At 39.2% G+C, this 27,225-nt stretch overlaps 1 protein-coding gene across 3 annotated transcripts in view; it reads left to right on the top strand.

Moving 5' to 3' along the window:
- The window catches only part of TENM2 (teneurin transmembrane protein 2), an 832,723-nt gene that overhangs the window by 324,712 nt on the left and 480,786 nt on the right, over positions 1–27,225 (top strand). For 2 of the 3 annotated variants that reach the window (XM_043521038.1, XM_037906816.2), the window contains one exon: positions 25,413–25,496. The exons of the other annotated variant lie outside the window; for it this stretch is intronic. In XM_043521038.1, coding sequence (XP_043376973.1) covers positions 25,413–25,496 — 84 coding nt within the window. The remainder of the gene's footprint in view (positions 1–25,412; positions 25,497–27,225) is intronic. 3 annotated transcript variants of the gene reach the window in all.

A 27,225-nucleotide genomic window follows, 5' to 3' on the forward strand; every position in this document is an offset into this window, starting at 1 on the left:
TAGAAGATAATGATTCAGCAGGATAATCTGTGTATATGGGATATAGAGTGAAAAGATTATGTTTAGTCCATTGTGTCAGTTACTCTATGGTATTAATAAGGTTAGGTCATGCAGGATATGTATTTACTGGCTTAGGCTCCCATTTGTAATGAGCTTTGCATGTCACAGTGATCTGCCTGCATATAGCTCATTGCATGACGATGGGAGTGCAGTCAGAACTGAAACTGATGTATCCCATATAGGCTGTATTCTTTTGAATCAGAGTGTTAGCAATATAATTCTTTATTACACAAATACAATTTAAACTGTCAGATGGTACTCCCATTGCATGCTGCACAAATGTGTTAAAATTTGCTATTATGTTTAATCAGGAGAATCTGCAGAAGTCATAATCATATAGAATATTTGCAATGGAAATCTAAACCTCTCTGATTTGTAGCCTTACACTCATTATTGGCAATGTGTTCAGATATTTTTTTTTAATCCCTTCAATGTGAAAGTTTCTGAATTAAGTTCCTAATATAGTTATAAAAAGTCCAACAGCTGCGAGAAATTATGATACAAGCATATCAATCCATGTGCAAACAGATTTATACAGCAAGCTCCAGTACTCTTGCTAACTTTCTGCTGCAATAATTGAACACAGTCTGATGGATTTGTTAGTAATTTCCCTATGATTTTTCCCTTTAATTATTATTTGCAGTTACCCATTTTTACAATGATTAGTAACGGCCTAAAAGTATCAATAGCAGGAATAGAATTTGGGAGAGTTTAATGGACACATTATTCTAAGCATTTGCTCATATCCTAATTAAGCTAAATTATAAAGGTAAAAGAGAGTAGAGTATGTAATAAACACCAGCTTGCAAAAGTTAATCTAATGCTAAAAAAGTAGAGCTTTGTAGCCTTGTATTTTCTATATGCTAAATTGGCCATCCTGTAAGTGCACTAGAAACTTGGATTGTGGGGGAGAATAAGTGTGAGAATACTTTCCCTCCTTCATACCTGTTGTACTGGTCCATGGACGGTCATAGCTCCTGTACTCTGGAGAATTCTCTCCTAATACACCTGTAGGTACAAATCCCAAATGAGTCAAAAAGCAAGGAAGAGGTCTTGGCCTTAGCCCCCATTCCACACTGACTACCATTACTAGTGGGGTGCACAGGGAATGAGAGCACAGTGTGTTATCCTAAAGGATGGTCTGTCTGCCCCTCTCCCCTTCCTCACCACAAAAAACCTTTCTGAAGCACATCCCTGCCGGAGCTCCCCTTGAGATAGTGACAGCTGTGGACCACTCATTGTACACCACTTTGTTTCATTTAAACACTCTGCCCTGTACATTGAGGCATCTAAGGGTATGTCTACACTGGCAAGTTTCTGTGCAACAAGTTATACCACTTTTATTAAACTGCTGGAATTAAACCGCTGTTGCCTGTCCACACTGTGCTCCTTTTGACGGTGGAGTGCATCCACATTAGCAGCGCTTACAACTGCAAAGAGAGCAGTGCATTGTGGTAGCTATCCCACTGTGCAACTGGCCGCAGGCTGCTTTGGAAGGGTTTGCAATGCCTCATGGGGCAGGCAGAGCATCACATGATGCAGGTTTCCCAATCTCATTGTTCCATGGGCTTCCTAGTACACTGCCAGCTGCTTTTCAACTGCAGGAGGTAGGCAGAGTGTGTGACAGGGAGTTTGTGTGTATGTACAGAGGGGGGAGGAAAGACCACGTTTTGGGGGACAGCGAGTGTGTCAGCATGCTGTCTTGTAAGTTTAGACAGTGGCAGGAAGCAACCAGTCCTGAGGCAGGAGGAGGGGTCAGCCCCCTTCTCCCTCCCCAGTTTGCTGCACAGCAATCTCTCTCACTCACACACACGCCTGCCTCTGTGTTCAACACACACACACACACACACACACACACACACACACACACACACACACACACACACACGCCTGCCTCTGTGTTCAGCAGCAGGAGCATTCCACATTAATGGTTTGCTTTGTGTCCCAGAGCAGATGCACGGCTGTCAGAAATGGAGCTTTGAAAGGGGAGCGGCGCATGCCTTCAGGGCAGCCAGCCGAGTTCAAAACAATGAGCAGAGCGGCCACTTGAGGGATTATGGGACAGTGTTTACACTGCCAATACAGCACTGGATCCTCTGCACTGTAAGCCTTATGTCGTGGTTTTTTTGCAATGCTGCGACTGAGGAGTTTCTGCACACTAAGTGGCGTGGCAGTGTGTACACCTCAAGAGTTACACCGCAGAAAGCTGCTCTACTTTGCAGAAACTTGCCAGAGTAGACAAGGCCTAAGTATCTGCCTTTACTCAAGCACTCTGACTTCAAATCAAAGATAGGGAGAGCACAATGGCCTGGAGTGAAACATGGGATGGTTGGTTTATCTGCTGGGGTTACTAGCAAGGAGCCTGAAAGCGTTTCCATAACCGTGGTTGTCAGGGCGTGGCTAATTGTGAAAAGACAATCTTTCAGTTATCATGTTCCTCCTTTCAGCTCTTTAGTAAGGCATCCAGAAATTTGTCAGAAAACTGCAGAAGAGAAAAGAGCACTTCGCTATCTTCAATATAGGCTTGCTGTCTTGTTATTTTTAGTGTCAATAATCATACAACAGAAATGCTTAACTTCTGAAAAAGGAAGCAATGGGTCGGGATCGTAGCAGCACTTTTGCCATAATGTTTTGGTAACTCAATCTCAGATGATAAAAGCTTAGTTATTGATGATGGTACAGAAATGACCAAAAACTTGTATAGACATTCATAAATCATTTAAGTATGAAGCAGTTTAGCTCACTGTGCAACAGGAATGTAACTTGCCAAGCCCACTGAATTGTACAATCACCCGTCATTCCTTAGAACTCAGTTGTTGTCCGTCATTGGGAAGGGGGGAAGAACAGGACTGTCTGCCAGGGAGAAGCTGTATAGGATGAAAATTGGCTAAGAGGATATAAATGTAATTAGGGAACCACATTTTCATGACTAGTGAAATTAGCACCCGTTTATACATGTTATACACTTGAACCCTTGTTGACATCCTGAGGATGGGAAAATGTATCTGCTAATCAAAACATGTAATTATATCCTATGAAGCTGAAGTAACACACTGAATCCTTGCACATCGTGGTGTTAATGAACAAGGAAACTCATTTACCCAATCACCTCAAATTGTCCTTTCGCGCTTTATCCCAGCTCTCCAAAGGAAGAGAGATCAGGAGGGTGCTGAAGTGGTTAAACATTTAATCTACAGAGAGACAGACATTGGATGGACTGTCAGTATTGACATCACTTGAAAAAAAGAAGAAGCTGTCCTTGGAGGAGGAAATCCTGAATGTAGAACAGACAAAGATAGACTAAGTATCATCTCATTGGAAAAAAAGTTAGTCTGTATTCGCAAAAAGAAAAGGAGTACTTGTGGCACCTTAGAGACTAACCAATTTATTTGAGCATAAGCTTTCGTGAGCTACAGCTCACTTCATCGGATGCATATTGTGAAGTGAGCTGTAGCTCACGAAAGCTTATGCTCAAATAAATTGGTTAGTCTCTAAGGTGCCACAAGTACTTCTTTTCTTTTTGCGAATACAGACTAACTTTTTGCGAATACAGACTAACACGGCTGTTACTCTGAAACCTGTCACTGGAGAAGTGAGATTGCTGGTGGACCTATCATCACATTTAGGCAATTGACAGCTTTTAATATCCCAGAGGTATGAGCTGTAGTCTATTGGCTATCCTTGGAAGCCATGTCTGCAGGGTTGTTTTTTTAAAGTAAGAGTTCCTGATTTAAAAAAAGAAAAATAGAAATGTAAATGGATTGGACACACAATGATTTTGTTCAATAAGGGGAAATTATATGTATTATTATGTTTAATAATACTTTGTAAGCTTGATGATGTGATAAAAGACTAATCTTCCTAGCATGCTTTGATTTTGACCTTTGTATTCTAAAATACTGAACGCACCTGGTGGGTGTGCTTGCAATAGAGAGAAGAGTAATCATAATGCAAAAGAACATTTGATTCAGTCTGCAAGTAGAAAAACAAATAATTGTTTAACAATTAAATGGAGTGGCTACAGAAGTAGTTTTCACAGAATCACATGGAGGGAGATGGAGGGAGAGGGTTGTGTGCAGCACCTTGGTCACAAGTTAAGTGTTTGTGTAGTGGGGGCGAGTAGGCTGGAGCAGACATGAACTCACTTGATGTTAGTATGGCATTAAAACCCTCTGAATTATCAGTCCTCTTTTTTTCAATTTCATGTCATCTCTAGGATCAGGGTGGTGATTGCGATCCAGGTACTAAAGAAAACAAATGAACACCTCTGCTGTAGGACAGGTTAAATCCAGCTTCAGAGTCGAGCTTTGCCATCACCATATCTCATATAATAGCTAACACTGAATTATCTTTTTAAGTTCTCCCCTTGTCATCTTTTTCTTTTTAAATTAATCAAATAAACTAAAATATTGAGGTTATGACACCCCTGTTTGACCCTCTTTCCTATCCTGTTCCCCTTCTAGCTGCAATATTTGGTGCAATTGAGGAGGGTTATTATTTTTTTATCCAAGATAATTAAAATTAAAAAAGAGAAAAATAGTGTACATATTATACTTATTAATTGAGGTCCTCTGAAAAACGTGGTAGTATAAAAATGCATTAAGTAAAGTAATGCAGTTAAATTAACATTTTTAGTATTAAGATGACTGTTAGAATGCTGAAAATGAGCAGAAGATTCATTACTTTTAATATTTGAAGGTAAATTAATTCAGTATCTCATAGTTCTGTTGATTTCATTTTCCTTCATATTCTAATTTCATGTCAGTGAGATTGCAGTAATATTTACATATTGTCTTTGCTGCATGCAATATAGTTACTGCCTTAAATTTCCCACCTGGATCCATTTAATCTTATAATAGTTTTTTTGGATGTAGACTTGTGAACATCATAAACGTTCAGGGAAAAGAGTACCACTGTGGGCTTTGGAAATTACATTAAAAACATCCTGTATATGTTTTAAATAAAAATGAGGTTGTGTAAAGAATATTAACTAAACAAACTGGTATGGTAATATGCAATTTACACTGAATCCCTGCATCTGTCAGTGTAGATGCACTGGTGCATGAATTTTCTGCTTGTTCTTCTTACTATTATTTATAAATAAAAATGTGCTAAGTGCTCTCTTGTGCATAGACAAAATTCTGCTTTCTGTGGTATGGTTCTGAATTCTATGGTCAGGCTACAAGTCATCATAAAATAAATCATCAGAAAGTGAATCACTTGGCACAACTGTTGTGTTCCAAGACTGGTTCTCTCAAGCTGTGCTAGGCCTTAACTCTCCACTCCATGAATTATAGTGGTGGGAGTAGGGAAGGTTTACAAATCCTGTTTTCAGGCAAGGCTTTAAAATTGGGGTATGATCGATCCTTTTCTCTTAGCAAGTGCTCCCTGGGTCTGCTCATGGCCCTATGCACTCTCCTCCTTTGACTACTTAACCATGTATAGTCTAACATTGAGACTGTGCAGAGATCATGTAGGCATTCCTGGCTAGCGAAAATGCATGTGTAAATTAACACACTGTTTTGATGAAAAGTGCCAGAATGTGGCTCTTTGATTGTAGAATTTCCAGAATCATCAGAGATAATCAAATCATACGTCAATTGCTACACTGGGTTGAATTGGAAAGACCAGATTCAGATTTTGAGTCCTTTGAGTTCAGTAAAAATACAGTTGGCACTTACCTTTTCTTCTTTCTTTCTTTTATTTTATTTTCTAATTATTATTTTGCCTCTTGAGAGCCTCTGTACAGCAAGGATGTCTTTTGCTGTGGGTGTTGGGATTAAAATAAAATAAAAAAATGAATCTTTTAATAACTCTCCTATACAGTTTGCAGGTGCTGTCCAGTAAGTAACAGTTTTACAGGGTTTTATCAGTGTCATCATGCACAAAGAAAGGTCATAAAGTTAAACTTTGATATCTTTATATTTTTGAAAAGGTTACTGCAGCAGATGCATATTTCCTTCTTGCACCATCCAGGGTAATAGGTTTGACCCTGTAGCTATGCCTTTCTCTGAAAGGTATGTATTATTATCCTTGGGTATTATTTCCTGATGATATCTATGTACTGGGTCATTATTGAGAGGCTAGCTTGTTTCTAAAATATATGATTAAATGTGTGGTGATTTTTAAAAGAAGTTTCAAGGGCTGGTTGTGAAGTAACTAGAACAAACTGGAGGATTCTAAAAGAGCTTAGGAAAAAAAAAAGCCTTATAATTATGAAAGGCTTGTTAAAAATGAATGTGCTATGGCTAACTGTTCACCATTGACTAGGTATGAATTATATCAAAATGTGTTACCTTTTAAAGACTTAGCTGCTGCATAAGGAACAATTTATGCCCCAAACTTGCATACAGAGCCACTGTTGACAGCTCTGGGATCAGAGGGCATAATAAAGTCAAAATGATTTTACAGTAGGGTAAGTACAAATTTAAGGAATAAGTATCTGATATAGTTAAACTGCCTTAAACTTAGGGTGTATTTTATTATTTGTGTTCTAATAAGGCCATTGTTTTCTTGTTTTCAGTTCTACTGAAGCTCATTTAAACACCTCCCTCTGCACACACTTCAAATTCCATGTCTCCCGACCATGTCTTTCTCAGAGAGTGGGGTGTATGTAAGTTTATGAAATCAATGAAAAGCAAGGAGATATACAGAGTTGAAGCCAAACTTATTTTTCTGTTGTGCCCCACTATACCGCTGGCATTGCAGCAAGTGTACAATGTAAAATCCGCTCCTTTTCAAAGCTGTTTGCAATAATTGTATGAGAGTCACTACTTAAACATGTTTATGGTTAGTATCTACATTACCCAGTGGTGGTAATAATAAATAACAGTAGAAAGCCATTGTCCAGAGAAGCATGGCATACAGATTTTGGAAGATTTAAAATCAAATAGAAAAAAAGAAAATCCATATGGAAACACATTGATTCAGCATATGCTTCTTTGCTGCAATAGTGATTAATGTATGATACACAAATGTAAACATTTGATTGTGTCAGAACCCACAAATCCAGGAGGATGCACAGAATCACCAACACTACTTCACCTCTGCTCCAAAATCATTACTGCTACCTCTTTTGTAGCTCCCTGCCTGCCCCCTTCCTCCTTTACCCTCAGCAGAACTTGGAATCTACAGCAAGTCATTTGAAAGTCTGTTTGATGTCAGTCTCTAGTGGCTAGCTGTGTGCGACTGTTCACTCACTGAAGTCAGATGGATGACTGTCCGGAAAAGAGAGCAGGGGGGACACACATCACAGGCTTTGATCTCTCCTGACTCCCTGTGGAATTCTTCCACCTTTTCATGTTGGGGATCAGTTAATTATTAGATGAAATTGGTTTGGGGACCAGAAATCATTTTGAAAACTCAGTTCTCATGCTGATGCTATATGTTCTTTGATCTGTGTGGAACTACAGATTTAGAAGACAGCAGTACACAGCATATTCTGTAAGTGGGTGAACCTTACTTGCAGAAGTGAATTAGAACAATTGCAGGCTCCCCTACCTACGAATAGCCCTACTTCTAACTTAATTGCAAAAATTTGCTCCCTCCCTAGACCATAAGAGTGCTATTATTACAAGTGTCACTGTTTGTAGATAACAGCCTTGTAGAATTTATTAACTGTAAACATCATACATAATGCAACACAGACTCAGTATTAATGTCTTCTTTTTAACATGTCCATCTACCTTGGTTTCCAATTTCACTAAACTCCTTGTTGACATTTCTCATGTTACACTGATTATTCTTGGTTCTCCAAAATCATTTTTAATGAAGATGGAATAAATTTCCATCTTTCCTCCCAGTTTTAAGATACACATAACCCCTAGTAGTAATAATCATTGGTTTAACTTTCTGGCGGTGTTTGAATCATAATCTTCTAAGAAAGGGTTCAGGTATTGGACCTGATAATGCTGTTCCCGTGATTTATTTATTTTTTCTTTAAACAGAGTGTCTACCACCAGGCTGATGCATGTGTAGTTTATAACATTTAACAAATGCAAAGAATCCATAAGAGGTCATGTATGCCTTTTAATCTTATCTCATGGCACATTTTAATTTTAACTGGAGAGCTAGTGGATTCAAATAATATTATATAATAATATTTTATGTAAAAGAAAAGGAGTACTTGTGGCACTTTAGAGACTAACCAATTTATTTGAGCATAAGCCTTCGTGAGCTACAGCTCACTTCATCTGATGCATAAAAGTGGAAAATGCATTTTATGCATCAGATGAAGTGAGCTGTAGCTCACGAAAGCTTATGCTCAAATAAATTGGTTAGTCTCTAAGGTGCCACAAGTACTCCTTTCCTTTTTGCGAATACAGACTAACACGGCTGCTACTCTGAAACCTGTCAATATTTTATATGTTTAGAATGCTGAGTTCCAGAGACAACACAAAAAGAAAGTAGAGGGTGAGTTGTTTACAGAAGTATGAGCATTCTGAACATATTTCATGCTGTTAGTAGGTGCAGCAATGTGGCTTACCTTTTGAACAAAAATACATTGATATACATACCCCTCCCAAAAAAAAGGTTAGAAACAAGGAAAAGAGTGATTCTGCCAAGCTAATAAAATAGAGCTAAACATCACACACATTAGAAATAAACAACTAGTTCTTTTCTGTTCAGTACATAGGCCCTTCTAAGGTGAGGGAAAATGTATCTTGTCATTTCCTTGTACTTTGTTTTCAGTGCTTGTATTTCAATATCTTTTCTGGATATTAAATAACTCAATATCTAGGTCTTTGTAGCGAGGAAACTTGGTAGCACAGATGTTAGTTTTACTCTAGTATTCCCAATGGTAAAGTTGCCTCCAATTTGGCATGTATTATTAATAAAAGGTGCTAAATAAATAAATCATAGAAGCAATTAAAGTAATGAAAATAAATGCTAAACAACCATTGCTGAGAACTGGCTTAAGTATCGTTACTTCATTAGCTATGAGTCTTAAAACAATGCTAAGTAGATAGTCTACTTGTTTTGCTAGTCAGTGCAATTGGAATCTCAGTCATTTGATTCAATTCCTCAGTTGCTTGTATGACCAAGTGTTGGTTCCTATTGATAATAGTCAGCATCATAGTAACTCTCCAGCACTCTGAACCACCATAACATTTACTTAAGACTTTAAAACTTCAGAGGACAAGGCACATGCAAGTAACCTGGAGCACAATCTGCATCACCTTCCAAGTGTGAGGTTCTTAACACACAACTCAGCATTTCAATGAAGAACTCCAAATTATTTGGTGTGAAGAATACTGTTATTTAAAACTTTTTTTAAAGCATATTTACAATTGTACCTATTCTAATCATGTCCTACTCTAATCAGTACACTGGTATAGCTGGAGTAGTCTTGTTTTGAAATTTTGGGCCGCACCTTAAGGATATGCCTATGCTGCAGTTGAAGGTGTTGTTGCAGCTCAGGTAGGCATACCTATGCCAGCTTTAATCTAACGAACATGTCTAAAAATAGTGAAGATGTGACAGCAGTCACTTCAATGGGAGCTATACAAATTGGCCTGGGCCCTGTGTACATGCTTGCGTTGCTAGCCCATACTGCAGTTTGTACCACCATTTCTTCACTCCTCTTTTTAGTTATGCTCGCTAGATTAAAGCTTGAGCTGCAGTCATGCCTTTATTTGTAGGGCAGATATACCCTAAGAGTCATGGCACAGAACTTTTGCAGCCCGAAAGTGTGTGTGTGTGGACAGGTGTTATAATGGCTTTGTTACCTTTGCATTCTCTCAATTCTGGGATGCTCTGGGGCCCAAGGAGCCTCCAGAATAATTTAAACAGCCCTGGGACAGTCAGTCCCCACCTGCATATGGACCCACAAAATTTGTACAGTGGTACATGCTGTGGTCACACTCCTGGCCAGCCTCTCACGCTGCTAAAAGGTCTTGCTTAGAGGTTCTCATAAAACAGCTTGAGGCTTGTCTTCTTCAGTTCCTGTGACTGGGAAATTTTCCTCTGGCCAGATCAAGGGCTTTTAGGGTTCCTTTAAGCTATTCTAGCCCTTTTTAATTTGGCATAAACAGGATGGAGCAGTGGTTAGAATCACCATATGTGGTTAGAAGTGGTATGATGCTAGCCTGATTTTCAAAGATGCTGAGTACACCCATCTCCCATTAACTTCAGTGGTAGATGAGATTGCTCATGTCATAATGTTTCACCCATTCTTTATGTATTAATGAGTGGGATTTTCAAAGCACTCAGTACTGTGCTAACTCTTTTTAAATCAACTTTTTAAATCAACAGGAGCTGAGTTAAGTCACCGCTGAGTACTTTTTAAATTCCCACCCATGCTGTACAATGAACCATGTGTAGGTCCACATGAATTTTTTTTTTTTTTTGACGAACCGGAATATCTGGAGATTCGCTATGCATACCATTGCCTCACTTCCTTATGCACATGGCACTATTCATTGTGTCAGCCTGAGAATCAGAGGGTTTATCGCCTCTCTGTGAACATGGTCCAGAATTTGGCAGATACGTGCAGATTCTTTCAGGGAATGTAGTTAGACTTGGTCCAGTGAAGTCAATAGGATCTGAGTTAGGTCAATGCTATGTTCTTTTGAAAATCCCAATCTATTGATTTTTGTTATTGGCTTACTGTGGCTCTGACTGCTCCCAGTTTTTTCCTTACGAGATATTATTTATGAAAGCTGAGTAGAAAACGATCCCTCTCACAGATTTTTTTTTCTGCTGCTGGGATTGGTTGGAAACTTTTCATCATGCACAGATGGATGTGTACCACCTCTCCCTTTTTGTAGTATACACATGTTCACTTTCAGAGCCAGAACTTGGTCTTGAATGTTTATATTGTTGTGAGGGATTTGGTGATTCTGTGCAATAGCCCTGTCTTCTGGCATGGAGTTGGAAGGCTTTTTATCCTTCCGCTAGAGGCTATTTCAGGATAAGTAGACAGCCTGCACTGTATCTTTTTATTCAATCACTTCTATACACTGAGTGCCAGTAGTATTTTCACAATAGCACTTATGATAAGGGAAAAGTAAACATGAATGGGCTGCTGACAATTTATTGATACTTCTGGTTGTGTTGATCAAGAGCCCTGGCAGCACAGTGGTTCTGCCTGGCCTGTGTTGTGAACAGCCAGTGTCCTTCCACATCCTTTCTGAGCTAGCCATTTCTTCTCCTCAGGGATAAAATGAGAGTTGGTGACTTAAGGATGAAATAAACAAGACCTAAGATGGCTTGTCAGTGTTGAGCCTTGTCCTGACAGCTGCCTCAGCAGAATGCATTTAATAAATTGTGATCGACAAAATACTTGAAAGCTACAGCTTGAAGTTGAAATCAAGGTGTATGGGGAAGTGGATAGGATAACATTAGAATAGCCTTATAGTACAGAGAGCTGTCATGAATCACATAACTGCTTTTAAATTGGAAAAACTTTTAACAGTGGGAAAACCTGGATGGTCATGGTACAGTTATCATTAAGGCCATTCCTATAATTGAGCCTCAATCTCAGCGACTTTGTGCAATATTCTGTTACTTGATCAGATTTAATGTAGCAATTAATTCAGTGTTAAAGAGAGAATCTAAATTCCAGATCTTAATATCCATGAACTTTGGGGAAGTCCAGATCCAAACTCTGAAGTTTTGTGATCATTTCTAATATTAATACAATCCTTATCAATGTATCTCATTGTAATAGGTTAGTTCTTATCAACACCATAAATCTGAGTGATTTTAAGTATAGAATTAAAATTACAGGAGAGAAACAGAAAAGGAAAACATCATCATTATAGAGACCGCAGGGTCAGAATACTACTGCATTATCTGAGACGCAAAACTTTCTCACTTCATCTTTCTCCTCTCTCGATAGCATCCATCCCTCTCTCAGACATCAGATTATCTGGTCATAAGCATCACTTAAACTTCAGCTGCTAAATTATAATCTTATAATAAGTTCTTTGGCTATTTGACTTTGCACTTTAGCCACTCATCAGCTTCTACTGGGCTTTGTCAAATTAGGAAAGAGATGGCTCAGTTATGCAACTGGGAGAAGGGCCAGTGCCACTTGTATGGGGGAACAGGTATGAGTGAGGTGGTAGGTTTGTTAAATAGCTGGTTGGAAGGAGGGCTGTCATTGTTACTGATGGGAGTGTGGGAGATGAGGGGGGATAGCAGGCAGACTACATTAAATAACTAGGAGAGGCGTTTGATAAGTTAGTAAGTTTTAAACCGCAGCCCAGTTTTCCCACTTTTTAATCATAATTTAAATGTAGTGGCCTGAATTTTCAAAAGTGACTAGACTTTTATGTTCCCAACCTGAGACACCTTAAAGGGGGCCTAATTTCAGAAGGTGGATGCTCAGAAATTTCTGAAAACAATACCTCTTTTAAAGTGTCTCTACCGTGTTAGCCAAAAATAGAGGTTCTCAAAGATAATTTTGTAAATTTAGGCCAGTATCTTTTCCTTAATTGCTTAGAGAAGATATATTTACTATAGCACAAGCATGTGGGAATACACTACAATATTTTTATATAATCCCTGAGGTGATTTTCAGAGTGTTTCTGTTCAAATTTGGTTGTAAAAATAACTCCCACAGAATGTTGCTATAGTGTTTCCAACTGTAGAATGCTGTGACAGTAAGCAGATAGCAAATAGTCTGTTATGCTTTATAGATTGCAATCATCATACTCCAGTACCAGTTGATGCATCTGTTGGTGTCCATTCTATTTCATATTTGCATTTAAATTCCTATGGAACAAAGAGAAGATAAAGAGGAAAACAAATGATGCTTATTTGTTGTTCTGTTGAACTCCAACTATATACTAGAAGTATAACTTTGAGAACGAAAACCTCAGGGGAAAAAAAATCCTATGTATTCTTTACAAAACATCATATGCCCATTCAGTCATTAACAGTCTCAAAATCCCTGAGGCTTTAGTGAAGACATAAATCTGCAAGGAATAACTCAAAATACATTGAAACCCAAGGAAAAGAAATGCACAATATGATTGTAATTTGTGTCAATATTTTTAGTTCACATAGAATACATTATAATGCTTTTCTTCACCTTACACACATTGCTGATACATGTAGAAATATTGTCTGCATTTATTTACTTTTAAAATATTCCTCCTTTTTCATCTATTGTTGTAGTTCTAATGTGTTTTCTCTATCACAGTGCACAGCATGAACTTGTAATACATTTAGGTATATCTGTCTTACATCCATGGTAATTCTTCAGGCTGTTATGAACTACCTGGTTTGTGGGAAGCCTGGGAACAGTCCTTTGGGTTAAATCCAGTCCACCAACAGATAAATGTGTATACTCTGTAAAATGTAGTGCGTGGAGGGGGAGGAGGGGCGTGGGTGTGTGTGTGTGTACACAAGTGCAGCAGCTTCCCTAAAAAATAAAATGCCTACATATTGTAGGCCATTTTGTAGGCCATGATGCACACCATTATATAGGAGAGCTGGAGTCGGCCATTGTGGTGAAAAAGTCAAGCCCTACTGTTGCTCATCCCTCTGCTCCCAGCCCTTGCTTCAAAGATGTATTGACCCATAATTAAGGCTACGAGTTGGTCATGAAAGTCATGGATTCTGTGACTTCTGCAGTGGCCAGTGCTGGCTCAGGGGCTGCCCGACTCAGGCAGCCCCTGGGCTAGCTGCAGCAATTTGGGTGTGGGGGAGGGGGCTCAGTGCTAGGGCAGGGGGTTGGAGGGGGCAGGGGGGCTCTTACCTCGGTTTGGGGGGGCTCCCAGTTCCCATTGGCATAGCTCTGCAGCTCCTAGGCAGAGAGGCAAGGGGGCTCTGCACGCTACCTGCATGCCCCACCCCCGCAGCTCCCATTGGCTGCAATTTCTGGCCAAGGGGAGCTGCGCAACCGGTGCTTGTGGCGGGAGCAGCACACAGAGCTCCCTGGCACCTCTGCCGACTAGGAGCCGCAGGGACATGAGGAGCTGGGTAGGGAGCCTGCCAGCCCCGCCAACTCTCCTCCCACCCCCAGCACCAGCAGGCTTCCAGGCCACCTCCCCCAGCACCCATGTTGCCCCCAGACCGCTCCCCCCCTCCCCCCAGAGCAGCTGAGGCCCCCTGCCCAAGTCTTAGATAGAGGTGTAGAGTAAAAATCATAGACAGGTCACAGGCCGTGCATTTTTATTTACTGTTCATGACCTGTCCATGATTTTTACTAAAAATACCTGTGATTGAAATGTAGCTTTACCCATAACTACTAATGGCTCTTAATAATGAGGAAGGGCATTTTTCTTGGAAGACCTGGGTCAGTTACTGGTACATGTTGTATAAGTGTTGTAGATGGAGAGACAGAAAGCATGACTCTTATTAATGTAAATGAGATTTGATTAGTACTTCCACAAGGAAGGATGGTCTAGTGGTTAAGGTGCTAACCAAGGACTTGGGAGACCTGGCCCCGCTCTGGCTCCTACACACTCCAGTGGGAGCTGCAGGGGCGGATGGGTGCCTCCGCGTGTCTCTGCATAGGAGCTGGAGAAGAGACATGCCACTACTTCCACGAGCCACTTGAGGTAAGTGCTGCTCAGAGCCTGCACCTCCTGAGCCTCTCCCCATGCCCAAACCCTCTGCCGCAGGCCTGATCCCCCTCCCGCCCTCCGAAACCCTCGGTCCCAGACCAGAGCACACACCTATACCCCAAACTCCTCATCCCCAGCCCCACCAGGGCTGGCCCACAACATTTTGTAAGTTTTCCTCCACCTCAGTTCGCCACATGGTAAGGCCAGTCCTGAGCCCCACCCCAGAGCCCGCACCCCCTCCTGCACCTCAACCCCAATTTTGTGAGCATTCATGGCCCGCCATACAATTTCTATTCCCCGATGTGGCCCTTGGGTCAAAAAGCTTGCCCACACTTGACCAAAATAGAGGGCAGGATTTAGTTCTTAAATTTTACCAAACCTAAACAAAGATGCATATATTGTGTTCTTTTTTATAGTGTTACATTTTCACTATCATTTAAAACAGTCACCCATTAAAGAGAGAATTAACTTCTTCGGGTCTGATTCTTCCACCTTTCATTGCTTGGGCATTGTTTTTTCCTGACTCTGAATGGTGTATCTTTATTTTTAAGTCCAAGATTGCATGTTTTATCAACTCTATGAGTCACAGACTAGAAGCTGTAATCTAAATTCCCATCCGTAGATCTTATTTGAAATGGGAAGAGTGATAGCTGAGTGGGTGGATAAGTAACAGCAGGTGTAGGGTGGGGAGAGATAATGACAATATCACAAAATCTGACAAATTTTCAAAAAATCATGTTTTAATTAAAATACACTGTGAGTCATCTGTGACTTTTCCCAAAACTTTTTGTGACAGACCCAGCAACTTATTCATTGCTTAATAACTTACGTAAACAAGTTAAAAATGAACATTAATTTTTGACTGAGGACAGTATCTCACACTCAGAATTAGAAAGGAGATACTGAGTCATCTTGATACAAGCTAACATTTTGATAGCAGTCTTTTTTGGAGGGTGGGGGGTGTTAATGTAATTCTTTGTAAATAAAGCCTCATTCTGAAAATCACAAAATCCTAAAAAGGGGGTAGAATGGATACTGCCTCAGCTGGTGACAGTAATATCACCGGATGATATATTATTTATGGGAAATACGAGCCTGTCAAACAACAAGATTTCTGTTAGAGAGAACTAGACAAAAGCTTTATCCTGTAATTTTGAAAGCTGAGTGCCAATAAGACTCAACATCTGCCCCTTTGCATTGTTTGTGTTACCATCAGTATATCAACAATTATCATTTCAATTGCAAGTGTAGGGGGAAAACAGTAGTCTCTCACATACCAGTATGTGGCAACATTTAATGGCTATCACTGCACTTGAAGAAGTGAATGTTGAGTTTCATATGGCACCTACTATACATATCAAAGGCTTCCCTATCCCAGCACTGATAATAGAAGTGTCTGTGGATATTTCATCACATGAGCCTGTATCTCTGAAACATGTAAGTCCACTTTTTGTGCAATTCAGATTGCAACTTCCCAGCAAGCAGACAGTAAATGTAGGCTTTCAGGCTCTCTGCAGGTCACTCTCATTTATTTTATTTTGTCCCTTGTTTGAGAGAACAGCCTCTCCATTTTTCCATGAATGCCTCAACATTATTTTGGAACTGTCACAATGCTCCATTTTTGCTGACAATATCTCTTAAATTAAAATGAATACAATCTGATCAAAAATTGCTAACATCACTTTATTCCTTTACTTACAAAGGAAGAAGCAGAATGGTACTTGGCAGATAATTTCCGCTTCAGTGCCTGCTGATGCCTACTGCTTGAAATGCTTGGTAGTTCCAATGGGATAAAGCTGGATCTATTTGTAGAAAGTGGACAGTTCTCATCATTTCAGATGGAAAATGTGTGTTTATTTTAAAGGAATCTTTCCTCCTTGTGTGCACCGAAGTGCATTACTTTGTACTTGTGAGTCTGCGTGACTGTGAGGGTCAAAAGAGGTTTAATATAGGTCAGTACACTGGCTTGCTTCCTCTGAGGCCTATATGTTTGTCTGCACTGCATTAAGCTAAAACTGAAGTGAGTATGTGCTCTTAGTTTAATAAAGAATGGACAATGAGGATATTATAATCTATGTATAAGTTGGCACCATTTTTCGCTTTTTGTTTCGCTTAGATTTCAGGACTGTGATAAAAGGCACTGGGGAGGTACTGACTGAAGTCAGCCTACACATGAAGGTGATTTGGTAGCCATTGCAAGATCCAGTGGTTCCAAGAGTTATTAGCACACACTAGTCATATTTTCTTCTTGCAAGAACCTAACATCTTTGGTATTTTGGTAACATCTTGGCTGACTCATCTCTACTCTGAACTCTCCAGATGTAGAGGTGTAGAATATTAACACATATCCCAAAAAATGAAGGCAAATGTAGATTTCTCTTGACCATCTCAGTCTAGCTTGTGCTGCAGTGTTTTTAACATATTCATTTAAATGCTGATAATGGTCATGGATAAGTTCCATGAATGGCATCAGTAATCACATACAGCATTTACTGTATATTGTCCACTTCTAAATTTTGAGTTTGCAGATCTCCTGGGCATCTTTCTGCTGCTTTTGGCAAGCTCTGTTAACGTCAATTCCTCCTCTACAGTTGGGGAGGGAACATTTGGCATAGATTTTTTTTGCAACTGGTTTAGGCAAAGCAATACAAAACTCCACTGTGGACTATTCATTTCTGCAGTCTGTGCTTCACTAAATTCTCCCCATTAATCTAATAATTAAGATATTGCTCTTTGCAGGTATAAGGGTGTGTCTTGGAGCACTAATTGAAGTAAAAGCACTAGTCTGATTACTATTTTAAATAGCTTTTGTACAGATAGTGGGATAGCCATGCAAAAGGCTTTAGGATCAGGAACTGTGTAGCAGAGATATTAAAGAAAGTGCAAGTACCCTAAACCTAGCTATAGCTTCTGCTTCAAACTCCAGCTTCTCTTATTAAACCTAAGTATAATTCCATTGCTTGTAACAGAGCTGCTATTTTATTTTTTTAAGGCTGAAATTATGAAGTCTTAATACTGAACCAGAGCCAATAGCAGTGAATGGTTTGCTTACCCACAACTGTGGAAATAGCTGTGGGAGAGGGTCTGGGAAAGAGGAAGATTCTGCAAGATTTCCATTGTTGAGTTTCTTTCAAATTCTTCTGGTGGTGGAGGGTTAAGGTCATCTCTCTTTCCTCTTTAGGAAGTGTGAATAGGTCTGGCCCCAAGCCCTACAGATAATGGGTTTTAGCCCATGAAAGCTTATGCCCAAATAAATTTGTTAGTCTCTAAGGTGCCACAAGGACTCCTCATTGTTTTTGTTGATGCAGACTAACACGGCTGCCACTCTGAAGATAGTGGGGAGTGATTCTCTAGAGGCATAGTGTATCTGCACAGACCAATTCCATTAGAACCATGCTACCAGGACTTTCCCAGCCAGTAGCTGCCCCAGGATCCTTATTAATAGGGGTGTCACATTCCGAGGTGCACCAAAAGGCATATTTTTTACAAAGATTATTACAATAGTGTGGGGTGTAAATTCAGGGGTTTTCTCGGTCACAGGCCTCAAGTGGGGGATGGTGACCGTTGAAGTTTCTCACTCCTCCTTTCACACAAGAATGGCAAGATCTGTTCTTGAAGAGTCCCTTCTTGTGAGGATCTAGGAGCATGATCAGTCCCAAAGTTTTTCCTTTGATGTGGCCAACATCTGTGCTGTGCTGTATGGGGAGATATTTATGAAAATATCAAGGCTATTCCTTCAGTGTACGTCTTCATTACAGAGTTAACTTGGCACTTATTCAGGTGTTGCCACTAACTCCCCTCCCTTCCACACACAAAACCGTCTTACCCAAGTTTATGGGTGCTTTCAATCTGGACTCATTGGCCTAGCTGGGAAAGTACGTTAGTTTTAGCCTGGGCACCACTTTCACTTAGGCTGATAACCCACCCACATTGCAGTGAAGATGCAGGGATATCACTCAAGTGCTGGTAGTTCTCCAGTGCCTTTTCACAATTCCCTGGAAGTCCTAGTGACACACACATGGGAATGCAGCACTAGTAAGGACAAAGTAACTTGATATGGCTTTGCAGAGTGGCTGTTTACCCCAGAGCTAGGCTAATCTGAGTATTCAGACCCAGGTACTGCTTGCCTGTGTTACCTCTCTAGTGAAGACTGACCTTCGGAGACATGCATGTATTTATATGGATAATGCCTGTTAACGCTAATCTGAATTATGCATGTGCCTGTACTCTTGAATGTGAGAATAGAGCCTAATATTTTTACTAGTCCTTGGAAAATGGAGATGCAAACGAAGAGATTTTCTTTCTTTTTCTAACAGTTACATAGTATTTTCACATGCTGCTAATTACTTTGTTCTGTACAACCGTTGCAAGCAATACACTTGGAAAATCTGACTTCTGGCACAACAAGATTAATATTGATAATATTTACTAGCAGTTTAGGACAGTATGAAAATTCATGTAAAATTATTTCCAAGTCCCATTTTGATGCAGTGGTGGATCAGAAGCCTTCATTTGTAATTTTTCTAAAATGTGCCTTTTATGAATGGGAAAGGGTGAAAAAGTGGCACATCTGTAACTGATTTCAATGAGCTGCCAAAGTTACTTGAACTAACACTAGTGACTTGTTTCCTGTGGTGTTTTTAATAATTTCATTACTATTTTGGAAAGTGTCTTCAAATATTGAATTGTGGATTTATTTATTTTTTTAAGAAAAAAATGTGGGTTGTGTGGATAGCAGAAAAGAAGAGGATACAATTCCGAGTTCTCTTCTGGAAAATAATGCTATTTGCAACTTACTGGAACAATACAGCACATAAATATGAAGAATCAAGCTGTTTTTAGTTTAATTGGCTTGGTGAATGTAGTTCAGAGAAGCAGAGAAGTGAATAACTACAACTCTGGCTGCAAGGACAAGAAAAGATCAAACAACACATCATAAAGAAAATGTAAAATAGAACACAATAGAATAAAACACCAGAATAGGTAATTCTATCACTTAAAGAAAATAGAAGAAAAGAACAGTTGCATAGGCCGTTTTTGGTGTAAAATCAGAATAGATCAAGTGGCATGTTTTATTAAAAAGCAGAGCAACTCATTTTTTGTGGTCGTTTTTTATTTCTACCTGTCACCATCAGATTTTCCTCTAATTCTTCAAAGTCACCAATTGCATATAGAAAGCATGAGTTCTCTGGTTGAAAGTACAAAACATTTAATTTTTATTTAATATTTTTGATCCAAAACATTACAGCAGGATAAGACAACGAAGTGACGACAACATGAAAACAACATGGAGATGGGCCGGAAGCAGAAACCCAGATCCAAACTTCCCTCTACTTTGTAGAAGTTTTGATCCAGAATCTGAATATTGTGGTTTGGGCCCATCTCTGCAAAAACATAAGTGATCAATGATAAAAAAAAACAACCAAATCAAACACGGATGAAAATTAAATATTTGCTAAGGGGAAGAGAAGGGAGAGTATAAAGATTAATGAGTAGGGGACTAAAGCCCTTAGTGATACAAACTAAAAGATGTTGAAAAGAAAGGTTATGATTCCAGCTTATTCTGAGCAGAAAAGTTAAGAAGAAAAGAAGTGCCAAGTCAGAAGCAGCCACACGTGCCAGGGTGATGAAGAGGAAGATAGTGATCCACAGCGATGAATGCAGCTAAACTGAAAAGGACAAGAACAGGCATGAGACCTTTGGAGTTAGCCACAAGCATAGCATTAGTTAGGGCTGTCTTGGAAAAGGCAGTAGCAGTCAGGCCATCACCAAGCATTACAGAACGTGCTGCCTTCCCACCTTCCATGCAGGCTCCATCACATTCTGCAACTGGCTGTGGTATGAATTGGAACCACACCGTTGAGCAGCGTCTCTCTCTCTCTGACCTGCAGCAGCCATTCAGCAGTGCTTCCAGAAGCTGCTGGCCACCTTGCAAGCGAGTGGGGAGGGAGGTATAAAGGGGAGAAGAAAAGCTATTGTAGCTCCTTTCTTCTTGCTTTCCTATTGGCCAGTGAGATCCTAGGCGGGCTGTAAGATGGGTGTGTCATTGACTCCACCTGGGCCCAATTAGAGAACGGGATGCCTAGCGCAGATGTTCCCCTCCTCACCAGTCAGCCAAAGAGTAGTCTCAATGGTGGCTGAGAATGGGAGGATCTGGTCAGACTCCCACCACAACCTTGGGGAAAAAACCTACAGATCAACTGTAATGGGGGTAGGGAAGGAATGAGATCAATATTCTGAAGATGGTGGGTGAGGAGCAGCGGCACAGAAGCAATTTGCTCTGTATGCGGGAGCAGGCAAAGGCTAGACTGGAGCTAGGATAACTGTTTGGAGACAGGAGACTAAAAGGAAATTTTAGGAAACAAAAAGCTAACTTGTTTTGTATTAATTATTTAAACAAAGAGTTGGTAGAAAAATATTATGGAAATTCAGTTTTGCAAGCATGGAATCTGTTAATAGGTGGGTTGAGGGAGGGCTCAGGAAACCTGGTTTGGAGTTATAATTATTTAAATATAGTTATATTTAGTGCTTGTTAGCAGAGAATTCTTTTGGAGGTACAGTATATAACCTCTAGCTCCAGTAAACCTATTGTAGGAACAGATAGTGTTGTAGAAGTAAATCTTCAGGGGAGATTGGAATGAGGACAAGGGTGGCTTGGCAAACTGGTACTAAGAAGGTAATCCATGTGGAGGGTGTTGACATGGTATCTAAGATCTGTGAATAACAGGAAGGTATAAAATGAAGCATAGCAAGTTCATGTGTAGTGTACTTTTCCTAGACATGGGTGAGGCATGTGGGATAGGGACTAAAATTAGGCATAATGACTTATGCGTTTACTTACAAAAGATTTTTTTTCTTTTTAGGAGACCAGTGATTGTAGGTCAAAGTCTACTCTATCCTTCCTGATAATTGCAAAATCCATTACTGTCCCTTTGAGATGTTTTTTATAAAACACTGTATTAAATCTGAATAAATGCCAATAAGTGTATTAGTTAGAACAATAGTCCTCATGAGGATGTTTGATTCTGAGCATAGCAGCTAGAGATAACCCTAAATGCAATTAGGTTTAACTCCCTGTGAGTGTCAAAGGAAAGTAATACCCACAGAGACTTCCCAACAAATGACATTATTTTTAAAAAGTGTCTCAACATTTAAATTATTCTTTCCTCTGGGTATCAGTAACAAAACCTTTGTTAAGAATTGTTGGAGAAACAGAGCCTTGGATAACGCAGAATGTAAAATTATTTTTGAAAAATTTGTTTTAGATGTTTCACATCAAAAAGATGGATGGCTCTGCTTCTGCGGGGGAACAGTTTGTTGTTCTCTTCTGTAGTCTTTGTAATTGTAAGGATCAAAACTCCCAAGGTGGCCAGAGATAAAGACAAAATAGTGATTTCACTAAACATATAGGAATTTATAAAAGGCAATGTGATCCAATGTTGATGATTTTTTCTCTGCTTGTATCTGAAATAAAAACAAAAGCTTTTATTAAACAAAAAATCCCAGACATTAAACTTCATAAATCCTGTTCCTATTCTAGCATATAGTGTAATAGACACTGTTAGATTACAAACCACTAAAATTGCTTAATTTTATTATCTGTACTGCAGCGCCCACATCAGAACTATTGCATTGTAATGGGGATTTTGGCATTGATATTCAAAACAAATAGTCCCAATTACAACAAAATTACATGTACACCCCCATGCAAAAAACTCCACCCTCCCAAACACTTCTAAAATAACCCATTACGTATGTTTGCAGGGTTGTTGTAGCTGTGTTTGTTGGTATGGTGTGGTCTAAATGCTTTATTGGCACTTGTCTGGCACAATCTGCATAACTCACACATTGCTCAGCTGCTTGTGGGTAGTATGGCCATCCCAAATCCACGCCAATAAAAACTTTGTGCCACAGTACACCATCATGTATATTCTCTCTCTCTGTGGGACATAAATATCATCTTTATCGGTGTGGACTAAATATACATCCCACTGCTTCCACATGTTGGTGCATAAATTGTATGCACATGTGCATGTGTTTTGCAGGTGCCTATACTTTCATGCAGACATTTGAACCTTGGTGAGTTTACAAAGGTTAGAAATTTTAAAGTGTGCAAGCAGGTGTTTGCAGGGTAAAATATATTAGTGAGCACAGATGGTAGCTGAGAAGGGAGTCGGCCGAAAACATGGTCCTAAAAGCACATAAAACTGGGCACTCTTTTGCATGTTCAGTGATTTTGCCCTTCCCATAAAAGGGATGTATTGCCTTGTAGCCTGATTACCATCGAGAACGGTGGTGGGCAACCTGTGGGCTACACACAGCACGTCAGGATAATCCGCTGCCGGGCTGCCAGACAGTTTGTTTACATTTGCACGGCTGCCTGCAGCTCCCAGTGGCCGCGTTTCGCCGTTCCTGGTCTATGGGAGCTGCGGGAAGCGGCTGCTTCTGTATTCATGTATTTCTATTCATGTCTCTGTCTAGATACCAGGTTACAGATGCTATATAACACCAAGTGTATGCACTAAACAAACCTATTCGAAATCTTTTTTCCCCTTACATTTTAATATTGCATCTTTTGGGTAATCATTTGCACCACTGAAAAGAACAAATGTGCTATGAATTATTGGCTGTTTACCTGTTCTGTGACTGCTAAAAATAAGCTATCAGGATTAATATTCAATAAGATTTCTAGATTTCTAAATGCCTCCTTAGCTTGACTACATTTTTTGTGGTATTATTCATAGCTTTTTACTTGCAATGGAGTGCCCTTGAAAAATCTACAATATTTTTCTCCCTGCTTCAAAATCAAAAGTCAGTCTCATCAAAGATAAAACTGAACTGATTAGTCCTGGGCCAGAGTATCTGAAAATGATTTATTTTGCATCTTTTTCACGAGGAGTTCAGTTTTTACAGCACATCATACTCAACTGCATGTATGTGGTACAAGAGCACTGAGTGGCCAATTTGCTAATCACACGTGCCTGTCTTTTGCTATGTGTAATTTCTAAGGATATGTCATGTTCTCTGGAACATTTTTCCACCCCAAAGTCATTACTCTAAGTCTTAAGAGGTTTTACTCTTTCAATCAAATAGCAGATGTTTCAGTTTAGAAATGCATACCAAGTAAAACAGATCTCCCCCTACTCTTCCTAGAGGTATAACACATTTCTTTTAATGCCTTCAGTACAAGTGAAATAATACTTTTTTCAGTGTAGTGGCTTTATTCAGTTATCAGACTGAATGGCGTTTGTTTGTTTGTTGTTTGGTTGGGTTTTTTGCATACCATAAGTGACAATGAAAAGCAAGACAGACATGTTTTCAGTGCTGATCCTGAAACTAGTGGGTGCAGGATTGGGACATTAATGAACCATGGCCATAAATTAGTAGGAGCAAGTATCTGCAAGATGTTGAATATCTGCTGAGAGAGGACCAAATAACCTCACAGTGAAACCCATGCAAATTGAGGGCACTTAAACTTTCCAAAAAACAGACCCTGTATGAATTACCAGGCTTCTGGCCTCTTCGGAACTTTTAAGTAAGTACTTGAAAATTTCAGAGTAACAGCCGTGTTAGTCTGTATTTGCAAAAAGAAAAGGAGTACTTGTGGCACCTTAGAGACTAACCATTGCATCCGATGAAGTGAGCTGTGGATCACGAAAGCTTTTGCTCAAATAAATTGGTTAGTCTCTAAGGTGCCACAAGTACTCCATTTCTACTTGAAAATTGAGTTTTACCTCACTTTACTTTTCTTGATTAATCACTTACCAAAACTTAGTAGTACTATTTCTAGTTATTAAATCCTCTGACAGATTCTTCAAGGATCTAGACATTTCTTGGGAAAATAGAAGTATAATTGTTTTTAAAATGTATACCTTATTTTAATTCAATTTAGATTTGAAATAGTTATACACATTCAAATGAAAGGTTTTTTATTAGTTTAATTCTAACTGATCCATGATTCAGAGCTGAACATTTCCTTTTCTTTTTCCCCCTTTTAATAGAGATTCTTTTTCTGAAAATGATTATTTTAGCATAGAAACTTTTGGAGAGGCTTTAGAAACCAATTTCTCAGACCATTCAGCTAACATATGTTATTAGAAATTGATAAACTGTGATATTTGAAACACTTTGTATTTTTTTTTTATTCCAAATCACTGGACTGTGTCTAGTTCAAATTCAGCAGAATGAGCCTGATTATGTTGATTCTGAATTTAAATCTATGTATGCAACTTGAGTAAACGCAAAAAACCCCAAACCTATCTAAACAGTGGAGAGTGTCTCTTGAGATGCATTAGAATAGAGATCATGAGTAAAAAGTTGAAATTGTGTTTTAAATAGATATAACATGTAACTTACATTATGGTGCTATAGGGCATTTAGTAAAACTATTTTTCTTAGGATATTAAATGTCTCTTATAGATATGTACAAATCTCACTGACTTTTGGGGAAACTGTGCGCATGTATCCAGAGGCAGACTTTGTTTCAATATGTATTCGCTTAAGTCTCAGTAACATTTAGGGCCCCGTTTGGAGACTCTGCCTACTCCCACCGATGACAGTGGGAGTCGAGGGTATTCAGCACTTGCAGGAATGGGTTCTTACCTGGGGTTACAAATGTTATGCATACCTAAGCCTCTTTACATGTCATTGATCATGTTGTATAAAATTTATAAACCCTCATGTAATTTCTATATGAACAGCATTCTGTTATTTAAATATATATTTACTGTCGTTCTGTGACCTTGCCCAGCTTTGTTACATCAACAGTGTATGGGGGAATATTAGGGAGAACAAAGAGTTGTCTCTAAAATGTATTTATTTTATTTTATTTAGATTTTCACACACACCTTTCTGAGACATTGAAAGACAGACAGACAGGCTGGCAGCAGCTGGCTGAGACAAAGAACTCTCTCATACGTAAGGTTTTTGTCTTGCTTAACCCATATTCCCTATAAACGTAGAGTCTGGCTAGTTTGCTTCTGCAGTGATTAGCCTTGCTGTATTTATATTATGCTTATCAAATATTTTATTTGTGGGATTTTTCTGTGTTTTCTACTGTGTAGTAAATAAACCTGGCTTTTATTCAGATAACTGCAATCTATTAACTGACTCTTAAGCTGGGGTATTTGTTACTGGACTCCTAAGGGAGGAATGGGTGGTGAAGGAACTGCAATTCCCCTGAGCCAACCAGAGAGCTGGCATAGGCCAGCTACGGGCAAAAGGATTCCTGAATAATGTGAGGGATGCCAGGTCTGCTTATACACAGACCTAAGGACAGGCACCACAATATCTGTACCAGTCATTTATTTACAAAGGTGGCTGCATATATTTTTGCTCATTAGTGGAAGTTTGCATGTACTGCTTCAGAGATGTTGCAGTCCGCCTTTTTTAATGAGAGATTTTGTGATATCTCTGTTCATCTTTTGCCTTGACTGAATTTTTTTATCTAAACCAGTTTCAAATCCAGACAGTAGCTCTTAGGGCAACGTTAAGCTTTTTATCTTACATATCCTATATAACACAATCAGAATTTTTGTAAAGAATTACCTCCGTGACAGACGAGTTTTGTTAAAGTATATAACTGCATCATTCCTCCTCACCCCCACAGCAAGATAGATAAAATCACTTGGGAAAAGGGAGGAGTGTGAAAAAAATAATGTGGCATTCTTCTTTTATTAAGAGAAAATTTTAATAGTTGATTAAACATATGAAGATCTTAGAACCAAGTGCTTCTTGGTGTGATTTTCTATCTAAATAAAGATTCAATAAACCCCTTTCTCCTGATATCTCTTAAATACTAAGCATTGTTTTCATTCATTGGATATGTCCAGTTGCATTAACCTTAGATCTTAGTCAATATGTTCCATTGTGCCCTTACTAATTTCCCAGGAGCCATTTCTGATAAAGCCTTATGCCCTCAAGGCTGCAATTTCTGTTTTATGTTTGACTGGCTGTTCAGATGAAAGATGCTTCCTATTACGCTATTCTGCTTTCCTTGTCTTACAGCCATCATCATCTTTGTGACGTGTGTTCAGTTAGGCCCTTATTTAGCAAAGCATTTAAGCATGTTCCCAAGGGCTTTGCTGAATCAGAGCCCTAAAAAGAAATAATAACCTAGATTCTGATCTTTAAATATTTGATAGTGGTGTTTTTCTTTTTGTTTTTCTGATGTACTGTCTTCTTTAACATTCATTTGATTACCCCTGGAGTCTTGCAAACAATCTTATATATGGATAGGTTGTGCTATGCAAGCAAATCTAGAAATAATAATAGACTGATCAAGAACTCCAGGATAGGATCCTATTTTGTTTTGCCTGTCTAGAGCCAGATCATGTCAAATGCTGAATACCACTGACTCCTACAAATTGTGGTAGCCTTCTTTGTAGTCAGTGAGAGTTGAGGGTGCTCCATAAGTCTTGGGATACTTACAGCATCTCATAGGATCAGGCCCTTAAAAATCAGTCCAGGTTTACAGTGAGAGAGAATTTGTTAGCCACAGGAATTACATTCCCATGATAGAGGTCTATGATACAGAAATCAGGCCCAGTTTGTAGCTAGTAACTACTTTAAAAAAAGATAAATTGTATAAAGATGAGAAATGATCTGCTATATCTCTGCATTTCTGAAGTGCCCATGACCATAGTAT

This window comes from Chelonia mydas, chromosome 8 (genome assembly GCF_015237465.2).
Source record: "Chelonia mydas isolate rCheMyd1 chromosome 8, rCheMyd1.pri.v2, whole genome shotgun sequence".
Classification (NCBI taxonomy): Eukaryota; Metazoa; Chordata; order Testudines; family Cheloniidae; genus Chelonia; species Chelonia mydas.